Genomic DNA, 20307 nt, shown 5'->3' with positions numbered 1-20307 from the left:
GACACAGTGACGGACGTGGTGACACAGTGACGGACGTGGTGACACTGACGGACGTTGTGGTGACACAGTGACGGACGTGGTGACACAGTGACGGATGGTGTGGTGACACAGTGACAGACGTGGTGACACAGTGACGGACGTTGTGGTGACACTGTGATGGACATGGTGACACAGTGACGGACGTGGTGGACACAGTGACGGACGTTGTGGTGACACAGTGACGGATGTTGTGGTGGACACAGTGACGGACACTGTGGTGGACACGGTGACGGACACTGTGGTGACACTGTGGTGGACATTGTGGTGGACACTGTGGTGGACATTGTGACAGACATTGTGGTGGACACTGTGATGTGCTGTCTGCCGTTAACTCGCCTCCCATCCTTCCCCCAGGAAAGCCAGGAACCCACAGGTCCCAGATTCCTGCCCCCCATGGATTTCAGGTTACAGGCTACCACGGCCGCCCTTGGGTGAGCTTTGGGAAGCAGGAGAGAAGCTCTCCCGAGGCTCCTGCAGACAGGGGGCATGAGGTCGAAGCAGCCCCCAGGTGCTCTGTGAGAACTGCCCACCGTGCCCTGTGGGCTGAGAAGAAGGCTGAGTGAGCCTGAGAACCATAGCTTCCCTGCTGTGGCTGAGCCCTCTGGGTCACCGCGGCACCCTCGGCCTTCGCTTCCCAGCTCTTACAATGGTTGTGCAAGCCCAATATTAAATCCCCCGATACATAAGACAAGGAGCCCTGGTAGAATAATGGCTAAGCGCTCGGCTGCTAACTGAAAGGTTGGAGGTTCGAACCCAGGCAGTAGCTCCACGGGAGAAGGACCTGACAATCTGCTCCAGTAAAGATTACAGCCTAGGAAATCCTATGAGACAGTTCTACTCTGTCACATAGGGTCACTGAGTCGAAATCGACTCCATGGCACCCAGCAACAACCACAACCATATTTCGCGTGGCTCTGTCTTCCCACCCAAACCCTGATGGATTCAGAGGTCCAGGCCAGAATCCAGCTTCCTTTTCCGAGTGAGACACACGGCCACTCCAGCTTCTGACCGGGCCACATTAAATCCTATGCATTCGCTTCTCATGAACTTTTCATCAACCAAAACAAACAACAAAAATCGGAGTGCAGACTGGTCTAGAAACACTGCTGTCTGCTCACCATCGGCCTCTGTCCACCTCCTGAACTCACAGCACATATTAACAGATGAAATATGTGGCTTTCTGGGAGAGAAACCCTGACTCACAGTTTCCAACCAGTTGCAGATGGTTTTTGACCCAGTGACACCCCTGCCCTCTGTCATCATTTACTGTCTGAGGTTGGGGTCTGGGCAGGGGGTGATAATGCCAAATGCCCATTGTCAGGGGCCCAAGGCAGCTTTAAAATGGCTCTAAATGGCAGGGGAAAGGAGGGCCTTTGAACTCAGTGTGATTTTAGTCCACTCGAAGGTGTAACTGTGGCACGGGTCAGATTTAGCCAGGGTTGTAGCTGAAACGAATTGCAAGTCCTTTAGAGCCATTTCTTTAAAAATATGAAATAGGGTGTCCATTGCCATTTTCAGCAGGATGTCCTCTGCACGGATATATCCTAAATACTTTGAACAGATGAGGAGAGGAAAGACGGAAATGCACAAAGCAAGCCGCCCATTATACAGATCCGTTCTGCACAGTGTGCTGAGTTCAGAGAAACCAGCGTGCAGTCAGCTGGTTCTGGCCGCAGGCTGGAGCTGCCAGTGGCCCATGAAAGCACTCCCTGCTCCCCAAGAGCTCTCCCAAGACAGCAAACAATACCTTACCATGCAGAAGACCTTGGTCAATGGAAATCAAGGGGGATCCCTGCTTCTAAGAATGTGTAAATATTGTCTTTGCTTCTTAAAAACCATGACAAGTATTCTAAGGGAGCTTTCCTTTTCTCTAGTAATATCTACATAATACCATAATATAAACGAAGTCTTCCTTCCAAACACAAGCCTAACATGTACCATCGGAGTCCCTGGGTGGCTCAAATAGTTAAGTACTCGCTACTAACCAAAAAGTTGGCGGTTCAACTCCACCCAGAGGCACCTCGGAAGAAAGGCCTGGTGAACTATTTCCAAAAGATCCCAGCAATTGAAAATCCTGTAGAGTGCAGTTCTGCTCTGGCACACATGGGGTTACCACATGATTTGGAAATGACTCTATGGCAATTTTTTTTTTTTTTTTTTTTTTGAACATGCACCGTATTGAAATCTAGTCTGAACTGAGTCCAGCTTAGACCTTATGGAATGGGATTTGGTTCTTGAAATCCTCAGAGGAAGTTCTTTTAAAAGGTGTGCTCACCAGGCTCACCACAGAGATTCCACGAATATCCCCCCAGTGAGCCTTAGCCTGCCTGAGAAAAGGATACCAGTGACTCAGGGACTGAGTGGAGTCTGCATGGAAACAGCTTCAGTAGGATTATTAGACAACAGGCCAGCCAGAGACCTCAGGAATACCCCAAGTTCAAGTCCCAGACCTGCTACTTAAAATCTGGGTGACCTAGGGCAGGTGAATCAACCTCACCGAGTCTGTTTCCTTAGCTGTAAAATGGGAGCTGATAATATCGACCCCACAGAATTGTGAAAACCTCAGGAGATAAGATGTGTAAAAATCACCTGGCAGAACAGACAAATCTCTGTACAGAAGAATTCTAAGCGATGTAGACTTTCTACTCTCAAAGAGGTGGAGCCTGACTCCCACCCCTTAACTTGAGAATTGCTCACAGGGGCTTCTTCACAAGAGTTCAATATGGAAAGGGGGAGAAACAGCTTCACAGTGGAGAAACCTGACAAACACACCTCAGCCAGGTGATCAAGGTCAATGTCAACAGGGATGAGTCATACTGAGAGCGTGTACCCTTGATACGACGTGATGAGAATGGCACTTCAACTCTGTGGTCTTCCTCCCCAAACCCATGACTCCAGGCTGACCCTAAGAAAACCAGCAGACAAACCCCAATTTAGAGACATTCAACAAAACCCTTCTCAGTACTCCCCCAAACTGTCAAGTTGTCAAAACAAGGACAGTATGAGAAACTGTCACAGCTTAGAGGAGCCTCGGGAGACATGGCAGCAAAATGTAATATGGGATCCTAGAACAGGAAAAGGACAGGAGGTAAAAACTAAGGAAATCTGAACAAAGTATGGAATATAGTTAGTAATAATGCATCGATACTGGTTCATTAAAAACCCAAAAACCAAACCAATTGCCACTGAGTCGATTCCAACTCATGGTGACTGCATGCGTTTCGAGTAGAACTGCTCCATAGCGTTTTCGTGGCTATGACCTTTCAGAAGCAGATCACCAGGCCTTTCTTCCAAGGCACCTCTGGCTGAGTTTGAACTGCCAACCTTTCGGTTATGCCAAAGGTATCACACTAACATAAGACCTTAACAACAGGGGAAGCTTGGTGTGGGGTATTCGGAAACTCTGTGTGTGATTTTTGCAACTTTTCTGTAAATCTTAACATGAATCTTCTGTCAAAATTTAATTTCAGAAAGCGGGGGGGGGGGGGCACCTAGCACAGGACCATTTGACAAGAGCACAAGGAAGAGACCGTGATTCACGGCCACCCGCCTGGTGTGGCTGGATCAGCTCCACACTGTGCCCAAGCCTTAGCCTGTGACGGGGGAAGGGAGAATCGGGAGGCCGTGGGGGGATCCAACGGTCAGAAGATGATGGTCAAACTGCCCAGAAGGCTGGAGGAGAGACAGTAGAATCAGAGCACTCACTGCTAAGGATGTGAATGGGCAGGATTTGGGGACTGTGTGGCTGAGCCGGGTAACAAACGGAAAAGTCAGAGATGACCCCCAGCACCATCCTACCTCCCCAGCCCTCCCCAGAATTCTGGCTTGGCTGTCAGCGGCCAATGGCGCCTCCATTGAGAGTGTCGTTGTTGTTAGCTGTCGTCAAGTTGGCCCCCAACTCATGGCAACCCCACGCACAATGGAACGAAATGCTGCCTGGTCCTGCGCCATCCCCATGATCAGCTGTGGATCAGATCATCGTGATCCATAGGCTTTTCACTGGCTGAGTTTTGGAAGGAGAGCACCAGGCCCTTCTTCCTAGTCCATCTTAGTCTGGAAGCTCCACTGAAACCTGTTCAGCATCATAGCAACACACGAGCCTCCACGGACAGACAGGTGGCAGCTGCGCATGAGGTGCGTTGCCAGGAATTGAACCTGTGTCTCCTGCATTCAAGGCAAAAATTCTGCCCCTGCACTACCAATGCCTCTACTGAGAGCGCGTTGTTGTTAGGTGCCGTCAGGTAGATTGCAACTCATAGCGACCCCATGTGATAGAGTGGTACTGCCCTGTAGGGTTTTCTAGGTTGTAATCTTTACAGGAGCTGATCGCTGGGTCTTTTCTCCCACGGAGCAGCTCGATGGGTTAGAACCGCCAACCTTTCAGATAGTAGCTAGGCACTTGGGTAGAAATCTGTGGTACCCAAGCTCGACTGACCTCTCAGCCCAACCCGACAACGCTTCTGGGATTCCTGGTTGACTGTTCCTCAAGGCTCATGTGGGAAATTTTAAATGTTCCCAGTCTTCAGTCACCTAGGTCCCAGAAAGCCCCTCTCCCAGACATGACTCACTGCCTACTTTACAGAGGGAACAGAAACCGCAAGAGAATCCCCTCAACTTTCCATCCTCACACCACAAACTCCCCACATTCACAAGCATTCCATCCCCTCCCTCCTACTGAAGGGGGGGTGCTGCTTCTCCCATTTAAGGCGCTAACCCCTCCTCCTGTGCTTCAGAGGCTCTCTGCTCCCCCTGCCGTGGGACAGCTGGACTGTCAGTTACATCTGTTGAAGAGGAAAATTAGTCACAGACATCTTACATTGATTTTAAGGTTTTTCTGATCCATGAAACCAAATATTAACCATCAGATCTGGAGCCAGGGAGGGTGGATAAACCCCTGAAACTATTGCCTTCAGATTATCTTTGAACCTTGAACCAAAAATATCCCCTGAAGTCTTCTTAAAACCAAACAATAGTTTAGCTTAACTAGTAAAAAAGGTCTGCCTAGAGCATTACGCTCTTTTAAGAACTATCTATACGGGATCAAATTACAGCAACTCAGCAACTTGAAAGACTGGATGGGAACCTTAGGGCAGTGAGTTTATGTTAATGAGGGAGGAACAACTCAGAAAAGGTGGGTGAGGTATGTAATCAATGTCACTAAATGTATATGTAGAAACTGTTGAATCAATGTATGTTTTGCTGTGTATTTTCTCAGCAACAACAACAAAATAAATAACATTTAAAGGGGGAAAAAAACAAAAGCCTGCCAGAAACTACCCTATAGCAATGTAAGTTTCTCTTATCCTGCTAGAAAAGGATAGTTGCCAGACTGTTGGCTCCTAATTTAAATCTCAAAAAGCCTCATGGCTGCAGGTGGGTGGAAGCAAAGAAACAAAAAAACCAAACCCACTGCCATCCAATTCCAACTCAGGGCAACCCTATAGGGCAGAGCAGAGCTGCCCCACAGGGTTTCCAAGGGGAGGTCTTGGTGGATCCTTTGTTAGCAGCCTAACACTTAATCACTGCAGCTGGCTGGAGGGCCAAAGTGTTAGCAATCAGGCCAGAAATAACCTGTTATCCGTTGATCTCAGTAAACGGGGAAGACAGGGTTAAACAATCACGTCAAGATCAGCCAATGGTTGATCTTCTCTGTTTCTCCCGCCTCTTCTTTTTATAGAAATCCTGGTGGCACAGTAGTTAAGTGCTATGGCTGCTAACCAAAAGGTCGGCAGTTCGAATCCACAGGTGTTCCTTGGAAACTCTACGGGGTGATTCTACTCTGTCCTACAGGGTTGCTCAGTTGGAACTGACACGATGGTAATGGGTTTCCTTCTTTTTATAAGCCCCATTGTACCTAGCTTCCTCAAGCTACTTGCCTTTTCTGGTATCAAACTCGTCTCCCTACATGCATATAGAACAACTGTTGAGAATAAACTTCACATTCAAATTTCGGTGAGTTTTTATCCTTTTTAACAACTCCTCTCTTCACCCTGGAACCCTGGTGGCACAGTGGTTGAGAACTCAGCTGCTAAACAAAAGGTCGGCAATCTGAATCCACCAGCCGCTCTTTGGAAACCCTTTGGGGCAGTTCTACTCTGTCCTATAGGGTCGCTATGAGTCGGAATCCAACTCGCCGGCAACGGGTTTGGTTTGGGCTCTTCACCCTCTCCTCCTCTGCAGGGCTGGTCCCGTGAGCTTTCGGAATTGGTACTGTAGATTGCATTAAGGGCCCCAGGTCTTCACCCCGCCCTTTGTCATGTGACTCTGTGTCAAGAGACACTTTGGCCAACGGGACATGGTGAAGAGAAAAATTAATAACAGACATCTTACTCTGATTTTTAAGTTTTCTTAATTAACCATAAAATTTTAAAAATTAACCGTTTAAAAAAAAAAAAAAACAACTCCTGGCCAAAAATTAATCCTGCCGGCGGTCTTTTTCACCCAAAGTTGCTCATCTTTTCTTTCCTCTTCTAAACCAGGCTTACTTAATTGGAATGTCAAAAGGTGTCCTGCCTGCAGGTGGGTAAGGGCCAAAGATCACCTTGTGGCCTGACATCAGCGAATCTCAGTTACCAGCAAAGGGGAAGGGACTTAAATAATAATAAAAACCTGTTGTCGTCGAGTCGATTCTGACTCATAGCGACCCTACAGGACAGAGAAGAACTGCCCCGCAGCGTTTCCAAGGAGCAGCTGGTGGATTCGAACTGCCAACCTTTTGGTTAGCAGCTGTAGCTCTTAACCACTGAAAGAATGTGCACGGAGAGGCTACTTTGGACGCCATGGAGGCAGGGCAGTTCCGCCAGCCCTTGCTCTCTGGACAGCACAGGCTGGGGGCGGGCGGACAGGGGTCTGACTGAGGAGCCCGCAAAGCTGCTGAGCTGGCCTGGCTGCCTCCTGTCCAGCCAGTAGGTGGGGGGGGGGGTGACATTGCTGTGACCAGTCAGAATAGCCCAGAAAACCAGAGCTTATAGGAAAAGCAACGCCATGTTAGGAAATCTACAGAGACTCACCAAGTTCTAAATTCTTATCTGAAAGAGAAGCAAGAAAACCCTTCAAAGGACCAAAAAGATCACCACAAGATCAGACTAAAATCACGACCAAATGTAAAAGGTCAAGAGCGTTTCTGAGAAGCTAACCCAAGTCCCTGGCATCTCGGAGCCACTCGATTAAGGAACCCTTGAACTGCCACCTCCAGACTTCTGGTGTGAGAGGAGGTTCTGTCCTCTTCGTTGAAGCCACGTTTAGCTGGGGATTCGGGAGACCGCAGCCACAAGCATCCTAACAGACCTGGGGCTCCAGCAATAACCAGGGGATACAACTGGAGGCAACAAGAACAGCCCATTCTGAGTCGGCAAAATGGGAATGGCCGACCCGCTCCAGGGCTGGCGAGAACACGATCGGGCACTGTCAGGGACTGAACTGCGTCCCCCCAAAAACGTGTTATCAATTTGGCTAGGCCATGATTCCCAGGGTTGTGTGGTTGTCCTCCATTTTGTGATTCTAATTTTACATTAAAGAGGATTAGGGTGGGATTGTAACACCACCCTAACCCAGGTCACATCCCTGATCCCCATGTAAAGGGAGTTTCCCTCGGGTGTGGCCTGCAACCACCTTTAATCTCTTGTAAGAGACAAAAGGAAAGGGAAGCAAGTGGAGAATTGGGGGGCCTCATACCATCAAGAAAGCAGTGCCGGGAGCAGCGCGTGTCCTTTGGACTGGGGTCCCTGCGCCGAGAAGCTCCTAGTCTGGGGGAACACTAATGAGAAGGCCGAGAGACAGAAAGCCTTCCCCTGGAGCTGACACCCTGAATTTGGACTTTTAGCCTACCTTACTGTAAGGAAATAAACTTCGCTTTGTTAAAACCATCCACTTGTGGTATTTCTGTTATAGCAGCACTAGATGACTAAGACAGGCTCAGGACAGTATGAATGGGGACGGCTCTTTCAGAAGCCAGGGGGCAGCAGCTCGTTAACCCTAACACACACCTCACTGTCTGATGCAGCAATTCCATTCGCAGGCTGTCTGTGCACTGCTGCGGGTCTCCTCCCCCTCCGCCCTGCTGTCCCCTGGGAGGGTGACCTCCACAGACTGCTCCTGCCTGCCTCGCTCACCCTGAAGTTTCTGGTTGGGCTCACAGGGGGTCGGGGCAGAAGAGGAGCGAGAGTGGGTATCTACCCCTGCTCCTGTCTCCACCCCTCAGCTGTGGGCCACTCTCCCCGGGGTCCCTCCCCTTAGCCCTTCTGGCCTTGGTTCCCTTAATTCTGCCCAGCCAACCAGTAACCAGGTGCAGTCGAGTCGATTTCGACTCATGGTGACCCCATGCGTGTCAGAGTAGAACTGCCCTCCATAGGGTTTTCAATGGCTGATTTTTTTGGAAGCAGATGGCCAGGCCTTTCTTCTGAGGCACCTCAGGGTGAGCTGAAACCTCTAGCCTTTTGGTTAGCAGCTGACCGCGTTAGCCAAGTGCGCTGCCCACACCTCTATAAATAGTCCCTGTACCAATTCCTCAGTGTAGCCCTCTGAACATGCCTGCCACCCAACCTGTTTCCTGCCAAGACCCAGACTGATACACTCTCCCCCAAAATGTCCCCCCTCACACACAAATGGCTTTGATGCAGCATCATTTGTAATAGGTGTATTTGAACACATGCACATCCAATAACTGTGGGGCAGTTAAATAAATTATGGTTCATCTATTCTGTACAATATCCTCTTTAAAAACAAATATATACTTATAGTTACTTCCTGGTCAAGGACTGGGCTACATGCTGGATCTACCACAAGGAGCAGAAGCACCCAGGATCCCCGCCCCCAAAACGTAAAGTCTAGTGGGGCTACTCACATGAGTCAACAATCACATTGACGGAGGTGTGACTTTCACTGTAGGTATATTGATATGGAAAGATCTAGAATGTTCAGTGAAAACAAAATGAAATCACCATCCATATAGAATTAGCCTATTTACGTAAGTAAGAAGTGTGTGCATGGGTTTGCAAGCACATGTGTGTTTGAAAAAGAGAGAGAGAAGTCTAGCAGGATAATGTAGCTGGAGCGTGATTACTGCCTGATACCTGAGTACCACTTTGTGAGCTGGAGCATTTCAGAGCGCGAGAAGGGGTCTTTAAATTTTTTTCTTTTTTTAAGTATTTTTTTAATTGTGGTGAACTATATATAACAATATATAACAAAAGGAGCCCTGGTGGTGCAATGGTTAAGTGCTCGGCTGCTAACCGCAAGGTCAGCCGTTCGAACCCATCAGCCTCTCCAAGGAAGTTATACATAAGAACCACATGGAGAGCTTGTTAAAATGTAGATTCTGATTCAGTATATCTGAGGTGGACATGCAAATCCTCAGCAGGGAACTTGTTAGAAATGCAAATTCTCAGCAGGGGTTCAAACTGGAATGAAGCAGTTGAAAGCTGTGGAGAAGACCTCATGATCTGTTCCTGTAAACATCACAGCCCAGGAAATCCTATGGGGCAGTTCTGCTGTCACATGGGGCGGCTGTGAGTCGAATCAACTCGGCAGCACACAACAACATATATAACAAACACTTGCCATTTCAACCATTTCTACGCGTACAATTTAGTGACATTAATTTCATTCACCATGTTGTACGATAATCGCTATTATTAGCAAAGAACGCATAAAGAAAATGCGGCATATACATACAATGGAATATTGTTCAGCTGAAAAAAGAAATGAAGTTCTGATATATGCCACAACACAGATGAACCTTGAAAACATTATGCTGAATGAAATGTGTTAGTCACACACACACACACACACACACACACACACACACACACACACAAGCAAATATTGCATGATCCCACTTACATCGAATAGGCAAAAGCATAAAGCGTATTAGTGGTTAGATTACCAGGGGTTGGGGAAGGGGGAAGTGGAGGTGTATTGCTTTTAAGGGACACAAGTTTTTTGTTAAGGGTGAAGAAGAAATTTGGAAATGGATAGTGGCGATGGTTTCCTTTCACTTTTTAAAGTATTTCCGTATTGATTTTTTTTTTTTTTTTACTATAAGCATAGATTACTGTAAAACCTTTGTAATTAAGAAATCACCAAATAAATGAAACTGCTTAAGGAATTAGATTAAACTAGGACGTCACCTTGATTTTCTCAGCTAAAAGCCGAACTAGGGCTTCGAACCAGTTCATTCCTGTTCGAACCCCTGCTGAAAGTTTGCATTTCCACTCCACATATACTGAATCAGAATCTACATTTTAACAAGATCCTCAGGTGATTCTTAGGGATAATAAATTTTGAGAACCACTGCTCTACTAGTGGGTCTCAGAATCGGTCCCCAACCCTTAGCAGTGCCTGGTAGCTTATTAGAAATGCAAATTCTCAGCAGGGATTCGAACCAGAACGAACCAGTTCAAAGCCCTGGCCCAAACAGCCTTTCTTTGGTAGAATACCACACACGGGACAGGCAAGCTTTCCTTATTTTTACTTTAATTTATTAATGCCTTTGCTTTGAGTCCATCTGACACCATCTTGCTTAAGATCTGTGATTCTTCTGACCTTTAAGGTCCACTGAGCGACATCCTTGCCCACCCTTCTGCGTGCTGCCCAAGGGCACAGTTCTCAGAGTGTGGTCCACCCCCTATACCCTCCTACCTGCAACATCAGCCTCAACTCACACTGCAGGGGCCTTATTAGAAATGCAGGTTCTCAAGCCCCACGCCAGGCCTACTCAATCAGAAACCTGGGCTGGGGCCCAACCACCTGAGCTTTTACCTGCCCCAGGTGGCTCTGCTGCCTGTTCATGGCTCTAAGGTAACCTTGCTCACAGGGAAGGAACAGCCCTGGGAGGTTCAGGTACCTCCACCTTCAGAAACAAGTTCGGCAAAATCACTTCCTCACGATGAGTCAATTAAGATAAAACAAGAAAATGCTTTTAATATGCAGTTAAGAAAAATAAGTTCTGTACGAACCCTAACCCTCCCCTGTCCCCTGCTTGTTCCCTCCTGAGTGATGCAGACTACAAAAGCAGGGTAGGGCACACTCGGCAGGTGGGGGCCAGGGGATTGGCACCTCTCGTCTCCTAGACACGCTCCCACAGCTGCACTGACTAGCGGAGGCTGTGCGGTGCTTGGGCTGGAACACCTGGCCCCTGACTCCCTGACACAGCCTAGCCCCCCTCTACCAGGCCTCCGTCCTGAGCTCCAAGGCTGGGGGAGTGTTCTCGTCCCCACGGCACCCAAGGCACGCACCCCGCCATAGTGCTACTCCCAGGGGTGTCCAGCTCGGTGCCTACTTCTCTTTCTCCACTCTCCAAGCACCACACCAAACCCAACCCACTGCTGTTGAGTCGATTCCAACTCATAGCAACCCCACAGGGTTTCCAAGGCTGAAATCACTTTTTGTGTGTGTGTGCTTCAGGTGACAGTGTACAGCTCAAGTTAATTTGTCATTCCAAAATTTATACACGTATTGTTAGGTGACATCAGCTGCCATCTCTATGACAGCACACCCCCCGTTTCCACTCCAGGTTTCCTGTGTCCATTCATTCAGCTCCTGTCCCTTCCTGCCTTCTCATCCTGCCTCTGGGCAGGAGCCGCCCATTTGGTCTGTATCTGCTTGAACTGATTTCACTTTACATGGCTCCACAATCAACACCCAAGGAAGCAGCAGTCAAGAAATCAAAAAGATGCACTGCACTGGGCAAATCTGCTACAAAAGACCTCTTTAAAGTGTTGAAAAGCAAAGATGTCACCTTGAAGACTAAGGTGCGCCTGACCCAAGCCATGGTGTTTTCAACCGCCTCATATGCATGAGAAAGCTGGACAATGAACAAGGAAGACCGAGGAAGAATTGTGTTGGCAAAGAATATTGACTATACCATGGACTGCTAAAAGAACTAACAAGTCTGTCTTGGAAGAAGTACAACCAGAATGCTCCTTAGAAGCAAGAATTGCTAGAGTACATCTCACATACTTTGGACATGTTATTAGGAGGGATCTGTCCCTGGAGAAGGACATCATGCTTGGTAAAGTAGAGGAAGGCCCTCAAAAGATGGATTGACACAGTGGCTGCAACAATGACCTCAAGCACAACAACAATCACGAGGATGGTGCAGGACCCGGCAGTGTTTCATTCTTTTGTACATAAGGTCACTACGGAGTCAGAACTGACTCGATGGCATCTAACAACAACAACAACAGCTATAGGGGAAGGCTCTGTCTCTGTTGGCTCTGGGGGGTGGGGGGAGATCCTTGTATCTTTCAGCTTCTGTAGCCCCAGTGTTCCTTGGTTCCTTGGCAATCTTCATGTGGCCTCTATCTTTCCCAATATGTTCTTCCTTCTGTGGCTATTCTGTTCTTTTTATAACTCAGAAGTGATTAGGTTTAGGAACCATTCAACACTGATATGGCTCCATTAATGTAACAAAGAAAACCATACTCCAAAAAGGGATCAAATTCACAGGTATAGGGATTAGGATTCCAACACATGTTTTGAGGGGACAGAATTCAATCTACAACAAATGCTAACAGAAAGTTCTGTTCCACTGAGGTTTGTTGGGAAATAAATATTTTTACCTGCTAGGAAAGGCAGATTTCCTACTTCTGGAATATTAGAGAAAAGACTTATAGCTTTAAATTTTAAGAAATGATATCTTTCAGCAAAGCCCATCATATTTGACAACTATAGTTCAATGTTTGAATATAAACTTCCTCTTATTATAACATTTACAGCCCAAATCATGTCACTGAGAATCATTGCTACAATCATCTTTTTATATTTCATCAACTTAAAACTTTCAAAGACAAAGGGCTGGGGGAGTGTCCGGGAGCCATGGCTGTGGGGGCTCCTCAGGTCTCAGAACATTACATCTGGTCTTCTTACTAGAATTTGAGTTCTGCACCCTAACTTTCTCCTGCTCCATCAGGGACTCTCTATTGTGTTCCCTGTCGGGGTGGTCACTGGTGGTAGCCAGGCACCATCTAGTTCTTCTTGTCTCAGGCTGATGGAGTCTCTGGTTTATGTGGGTCTTTTGTCTCTTGGGCTAATATTTTCCTTGTGTCTTTGGTGTTCTTCATTCTCCTTTGCTACAAGTGGGTTGGGACCAACTGATGCATCTTAGATGGCCACTCGCTAGCTTTTAAGACCCCGGATGCCACTCACCAAAGTGGGATGCAGAACATTTTCTTAATAAACTTTGTTATGCCAATCGACCTAGATGTCCTCTGAAACTATGGTCTCCAGACCCCTGCCCTTGTTTGGTTGTGTCCAGGAAACTTCTTAGCTTTTGCTTTAGTCCAGTTGTGCTGACTTCCCCTATACTGTGTGTTATCCTTCTCTTCACCTAAGATGATTCTTGTCTACTATCTAGTTAGTCAATTCCCCTCTCCCTTACTCCCCACCTTCATAAACATCAAAGAATGTTTTCTTCTGTGCTTAAACCTTTTCTTGAGTTCTTATAAGAGTGATCTCATACAATATTTGTCGTTTTGTGATCGACTTACTTCACTCAGCATAATGTCCTCCAGTTTCATCCATGTTATGAGATTCTTCACAGATTCATCATTGTTCTTTCTTGTTGCATAGTACTCCATTGTTTGTATGTACCACAGTTTGTTTATCCATTCAACTGTTGATGGGCATCTAGGTTGTTTCCATCATTTTGCTATTTGAGTTAGTTTTTGTACATGGTATGAGGTATAGGTCTTTGTCTTAGCCATCTAGTGCTGCTATAACAGAAATACCACAAGTGGATGGCTTTAACAAACAGAAGTTTATTCTCTCACAGCCTAGTAGGCTACAAGTCCAAAATCAGGGTGTCAGCCCCAGGGGAAGGCTTTCTCTGTTGGCTCTGGAGGAAGGTCCTTGTCATCAATCTTCCCCGGGACTAGGAGCTTCTCCCCGCAGGAACCCTGGATCCAAAGGACGTGCTCTGCTCCTGGCACTGCTTTCTTGGTGGTATGAGGTTCCCCTGTCTCTCTGCTTGCTTGTCTCTTGTATCTCAAAAGAAATTGGCTCAAGACAATCCAATCTTGTAGATTAAGTCCTGCCTCATTAACATAACTTCCACCTATCCCACCTCATTAACATCATAGAAGTAGGATTTACAACACACAGGAAAATCACAACAGATGAAAAAATGGTGGACAATCACACAGCACTGGGAACCACAGCCTGGCCAAATTGATATGCATATTTTGGGGGGACATAATTGAATCCATGACAGTCTTGTTTTATTTTCTTGCAAACAGATATCCAGTTATGCCAGTACCATTTGTTAAGGAGACTGTTTTTTCCCCATTTAACAGACTTTGGGCCTTTGTCAAATACCAGCTGCTCATAGGTGGATGAATTTACATCTAGGTTTTCAATTCTGTTCCATTGGTCTATGTGTCTGTTTGTTGTACCAGTACCAGGCTGTTTTGACTACCATGGCAGTATAATAGGTTCTAAAATCAGGTAGTGTAAGGCCTCCCACTGGGAACTCTTCCCTTTCCATACGAAGTTGGTGATTTTTTTCTCCACCTTGTTAAAAATTACTGTTGGAATATGGATCGGGATTGCATTGTATCTGTAGATCGCTTTGGGTAGAATTGACATTTTCACAATGTTGAGTCTTCCTATCCATGAGCATGGTATGTTTTTCCACTTATGTAGGTCTCTTTTGGTTTCTTGCAGTAGTGTTTTGTAGTTTTTTTTATATAACTCTTTTATGTCTCTGGTTAGGTTTATTCCTAAGTATTTTATCTTCTTGAGGGCTATCGTAAATGGTATTGACTTGGTGATTTCCTTTTGAAGTTCTCTTTGTTGGTGTAAAAGGAGCCAACTGATTTTTGTATGCTTATCTTGTATCCTGATACTTCGTTGAAATCTTCTATTAGTTCTAGTAGTTTTCTTATAGATTCTTTGAGGTTTTCTGTGTATAGGATCATATCATCTGCAGATATGGATACTTTCACTTCTTCCTTACCAATCTGGATGCCCTTTATTTCTTTTTCTTGCCTTATTGCTCTGGCTAGGAGCTCCAGCACAATGTTGAATAAGAGTGGTGATAAAGGGCATCCTTGTCTGGTTCCCATTCTCCAGGTGAATGCCCAAGGCTGTACATCTTTACAGAAGCAGACTGCCACATCTTTCTGCCATGGAGCTGGTGGTGTTTTTGAACTGCTGACTGTTCAGTTAGCAGCTGAATGCTTTAACCACTGCACCACCAGGACTCCATTCTCCAAGCACAGTGCCTGACTTATAGTCATCAGTAACCTGTTACCATCAAATCAGCTCTGACTCCTGGTGACCCTATGTGTCTCAGAGTAGAACTGTGCTCCATAGGGTTTTTAGTGGCTGGTTTTTTGGAAGTAGATTGCCAGACCTTTCTTCTGAGGTACCTCTGGTTGGATTTGAACCTCCTACCTTTCAGATAGCAGCCAAATGTATCAACTGTTTGCACTACCCAAGGACTCCCACTTGTGGTCAGTGCTCAATAAACATTTCAGAATGAAGGGATGGCTGGTTGGTCCTCTGTCACCTGGAGACTTCCTCAAGGGCAGAACTGCCCTTCATGTCTGTATCCAGGTCCCACCCAGTGCCTGGCCCATGGGGGGCAATGATGCCTCTTCAATGAGCCAGAATCCCGGGAGCCACTGACCGAATCGCAATGGCCCTTTATGATCTTGCTGTAGAAGCTGGGAACCGGGCTTTCAAAGCCGGAGCATCCACGATCGAGGCAAAGCACCACGCTTGGAAAATAAGAAGTGAATTTCAGGAGCACGGCCTCGGATGCCTTTCTACTTTGGACGGGTCTCTACCTGTGCATCTTGTTGGAAAATCAGGTGCACAGACCACCTCCCACTAGGGGGTTGACGCTGCCAGACACTGGCTTGTCCTGTCTACCTGCCCCCCACAGTCTCATACACCCACAACGCCCTTGACACAGGGGCTCCTGGTGCAGGAAGGAGCAGGGCAGACTCTCGCTGGAGGCAAGGGCAGAAACTTCCTTACCAGGTCCATGAGGTGGGCTTCCTCACCCTGCGTCCAATTCTCTAGATTCCTAACAGCTCCATGAGCTGTCCCACATTCCATTAAGGAGCAAACCCCCTTTCTTCCTGATTTTACCAAAGTTGGCTTCTTTGTTTCCAACTGAGAACCTGACTGATGAAATAGACAGAATCTTTGGAAGCCAAGTATTTTGAACGTGGTCAGCTGTGAACTTGGTTCACGCGATGGTTGCAAATATTTTGAACGCCTGTCAGCTATAAGCCTGGTTTCACACCATGGTTACAATTATTTTGAATGTGGTCAGCTATAAGCCTGGTTCATGCCATTGGTTATAAGTGAAGTGTAATTATGAAGGGACAAGCGTAGCTTTCATGTGGGTCTTAAAAACAGCCTGAATACAATTCTGAAAGAGGAGATCCACCATGCACTTGGCAATGATGGCGTAAGTACTGGCCTCTCAAGATGACCATCAAGGGCGGAAGGACACTTACTCGGACACATACTACAAGACTCTCTCCCTGGTTTATCTATCCTACCTTGTTACATGGGTACTCTAAGAGCTACAAGAGCAGTTCCTAGATTTTCTTTAAATCTATAAGATTAAATTCTATAAGAAACAACTTAACCTTGTCCAGAAAGAGGTCTGGCCTTTGCCTTAAACTCCTAGGAAGCAATCTTTGTTTGCCTGCAGGCTTTGGGCTAGCCAGATAGTAACAACGGGATTTAGGGTGGGGGCTGACTGACCATGCCAGAATGTCCAACCCTGTTATTTAGGGCAGGGGCTACGAGTCACAAAGTATCAATTGGCCTGGAGACTGAGATCAACCACATGGGCAATCAATTAATTATGCCTACATAATTAAAAAAAACAAAAACAAAAACCTTTGCCATTTAGTCGATTTAGACTCATGGCAACCTGATGTGTTACAGAGTAGAACTGCTCCATAGGATTTTCTTGGCTATAATCTTAATGGAAGCAGATCGTCAGGCCTTTCTTCCATGGTGTTGCTGAGTGGGTCTGAACTGCCAGCTTTTGGTTAGTAGTCAAGTGCAAACTGTGCCTCCCAGAAACCTGCCTATATAATGGAACCCCAATAAAAACCCTGGACGTCAAAGCACAGGTGAGCTTCCTTGGTTGGCAATACACCATGCATATCATCACACATGGATACCTGCAAGGTGATGCACCCTCACTCCTCGGGAGAGGAGAATGGAAGCTCTACTGGACTCTCTTGAACTATGCCTTATGTACTTCTCCCCTTGGCTGATGAATCTGTATCCTTTCCCTGTAATATACCATAACCATGAGCATAACAGCTTTCAGTGAGTTCTGTGAGTCCTGCTAGTCAATTATCAAGCCTGAGGGGTAGTTCTGGGAGACCCCTGAACTTGCAGTTGGTGTCAGAAGTGAGGTAGTCTTGTGGACTCTGCTCCCTCTAAACTCGTAGTTGGCCAAATGTTTTGCCGTTACCTTCTGTGTATGTCTGCTTTCATACATTAACTATGGGTAAAACACATGAGAATGTCTGTGCCACTAGTGAGTTCACCAGCATCTGGCTCTGCCCTGTCCTCAAGGGCCGGGTGGGGTGTGGTGTTGTAGGTGCAGTGGTGCCAAGATTGGGTTTCTGGTGCAGCTTCATACTGAAAGACAGTATCGGAGCTAGATCTGTCCAATATTGAATTCTGCACAAGTGGGTTAACACTGTACTGTTTCTAATGCAAAAAGAGAATGGGAACTCATGCTCATCAGCCCTTGTCCTGCACCTGTGTGTAGCAGAACATCTTTTCTTGTCAATTTCCACACTTCCTTCATCAAACTCATGAGCTCAGGTGAAGCACAAGCCCCCCATGCTGCACAGCAGCTGCTTTCGGCAGATGCTAGGGGTCCGGCCGGGTCTTACCTGCCTGTGCAGCCACGATGAGGGCCGTGTTCCCCTCGAGGTCCTGCCAGTTGACGTCAATGTGGGGGCACTCTGCTAAGGCTACCACAGTATCCAGGAAGCCGTGGTAGCAGGCAACAATAAGGCCAGTCTAGAAACGAAAGAGGAAGTGGTCAGAGGGCAGAGACCGAGCATTACCAATCACAGCATGGCAGCCCCCAGGGAGCCCCACCGCCCCTCAGGGAGGGCTAGGACAGGTGGCCACAGCACAGCAGTGGGAGTGCAGAGAACCCTAAGGCCTGGTTCTCAGTGACGGTTCAGAGTAGGCCAGCTACTCCTTCATTCTCAAATGCGTATTGAGCCAGCTATGAGCCAGGCATCGTGCCTGGGAAACATCAGTGACCAAGATGTCTGCCTCCTGGAGCTTGCCTTCTAATGGGGGGAAGAAGACCATGCCCTGCAGACATGACATATAAATATACAAATTAGGGAGTACGTTAGAAAGTTGGATATGGTAGGGGAGGCTGAGCATGCAGGGCTGGGATGTGTTTCAGTAGCAAAGATGCTGGCTTCGGTGGGCCTCGCTGAGAAGATGACATGGGGCCAAGATGTGGAGGAGGTGAGGGAATAAGCCAAGAGGATATTGAGGGGTGTGTTCACTTGGCCAGGCTTCACTGCCCAGATGTCTGCTCAAACACTAGTCTAGATGTTGCTGTGAGTGTATTTTTCAGATATGGTTAACATCTACAAAAGGAGCCCTGGAGGCACAGTGAAAGGTTGACAGTTTGAACCTACCAGCTGCTCCTTGGGAGAAAGATGTGGCAGTCTGCTTCCATAAAGATTGTTGTTGAACTCACAGTGACCCCATGTACAACAGGACGAAACATTGCCTGGTACTGCACGATCCTCACAATTGTTATTATTCACAATTGTTATTATGCTTAAGCCCATTGCTGCAGCCACTGTGTCATTCCTTCTAGTTGAGGGTCTTCCTCTTTTTCACTGATCTTCTACTTAACCATCCATAAAGATTGCAGCCTTGGAAACCCTAGGGGGCATTTCTACTCTGCCCTCTTGGGTTGCCGTGAGTCGAAATGGACTCCATGGCAATGGGTTTAACATCCACACTGACTTGACTTTTAGTAAAGGAGATTACCTTGGATAAGGTGGGTGGACCTCATCCAATCAGTTGAAGGCCTGAAGCTTACCAGAGAACGTAATCTGCTCTTTTTATAGTCAGGAGAGATTAGGTTTAGGACACACCCTACAATGAGGTGACCACATTAACCTAACAAAGACTTTACTGCCAAATAGGATTATACCCACAGATATCCCCCCCCCCGCCCGCCAAAAAACCAAACCCATTGTCACAGTGACCCTATAGGACAGAGGAGAACTACCCTGTAGGGCTTCCAAGGAGAAGCTGGTGGATTCCAACTGCTGACCACCAGGGCTCCTCCACAGATACAGGGGTGAGGATTCCAACACAAATTCTGGAGGGATACAATTCAGTCCATAACACTTCCAGACTCTGGTTGAAAGGTGGACTCTCCACGGGTGGATACCAGAGGGATGCCCACAAGGGTTCCTGAAGTTCCCTTCCAGTTTCTTCTCACCCTCCCTCCCCCATAGCAGTGCTACCTCCTACCCTGACCAGTGAGCTGGTCTTTTCTGGAACCACAGCCCCTTCCCCTCCCTCTCTCACTCCTCTGCCCATCAAAGGTAGTCTCAGAAATCTTAGTATAATCTTAGGTCCGAAATGAAGACCGCCAGAAAAGAACGGATGATGACACTTGAGGGTTCGGTATAAAATGCAGAGACACTGTCTTCCCACTCAGGGACTCACATCACTACAAACAATCACCACCTTTACCCCGACCTTCTGGGCTTTATTCCAAACGTCGAACAGGTCCAAGTTCAAATCTAGGATTTTACACTATTTCAAACTCTCTGCTTTACTGGGAGAGTTTTGAAAAACAAGCAAGGAAACACAATGTTTACATTAATAATATTCTCATTTGGAAATACGGTTTTCAGAACCACTGCAAACAACTGAAAAAAGAAGGCGCTGTCGGGGAAGAGGGAGAAGGGTCAGATCTAGAGCTAGTCCCCGGCACAGTCGGCAGGAGAAAGGAGAGCTGCCCACATTCAGGGGAGAGACAGAGACACAAGAAGCTCATCCAGACCCTATAGGCACGTGGCATGACACCAGCAGAGCGATTGTCCTGATCCTCCTGAAGAAAAAGAGAGCTCCCAAGTTCAATGTAAGAAAAAATCCCATTATTCATAGTGATTTCTTTCTTGTTTAAGTTTGGAACCAAGACAGTAAACTTCAGTTACTTGAAAAATCCATTCTTAATAAAACACGTTTCGCCATAATAATATCACCGACAGGAAAGGAGGAATGTTT

The 20307-nt window shown here is 46.9% G+C and overlaps 1 protein-coding gene across 1 annotated transcript in view; it reads right to left on the bottom strand.

Moving 5' to 3' along the window:
• Nucleotides 1-18351, bottom strand: part of ANKRD33B (ankyrin repeat domain 33B) — a 41136-nt gene extending 22785 nt beyond the window's left edge. The window contains exons 1-2 of the mRNA XM_023734824.1: nt 18283-18351; nt 17919-18048 (exon numbers count right to left, since the gene is read on the bottom strand). Of these exons, the coding sequence (XP_023590592.1) occupies nt 17919-18048; nt 18283-18351 (199 nt within the window). The remainder of the gene's footprint in view (nt 1-17918; nt 18049-18282) is intronic.
• Nucleotides 18352-20307: the final 1956 nt, after the last annotated feature.

Source organism: Trichechus manatus, unplaced genomic scaffold, assembly GCF_000243295.1.
Source record: "Trichechus manatus latirostris isolate Lorelei unplaced genomic scaffold, TriManLat1.0 scaffold00072, whole genome shotgun sequence".
NCBI classification, from domain to species: Eukaryota; Metazoa; Chordata; class Mammalia; order Sirenia; family Trichechidae; genus Trichechus; species Trichechus manatus.
Note: the sequence above shows the minus strand (reverse complement) of the source record. Positions and strands in the feature narration are given on the sequence as shown.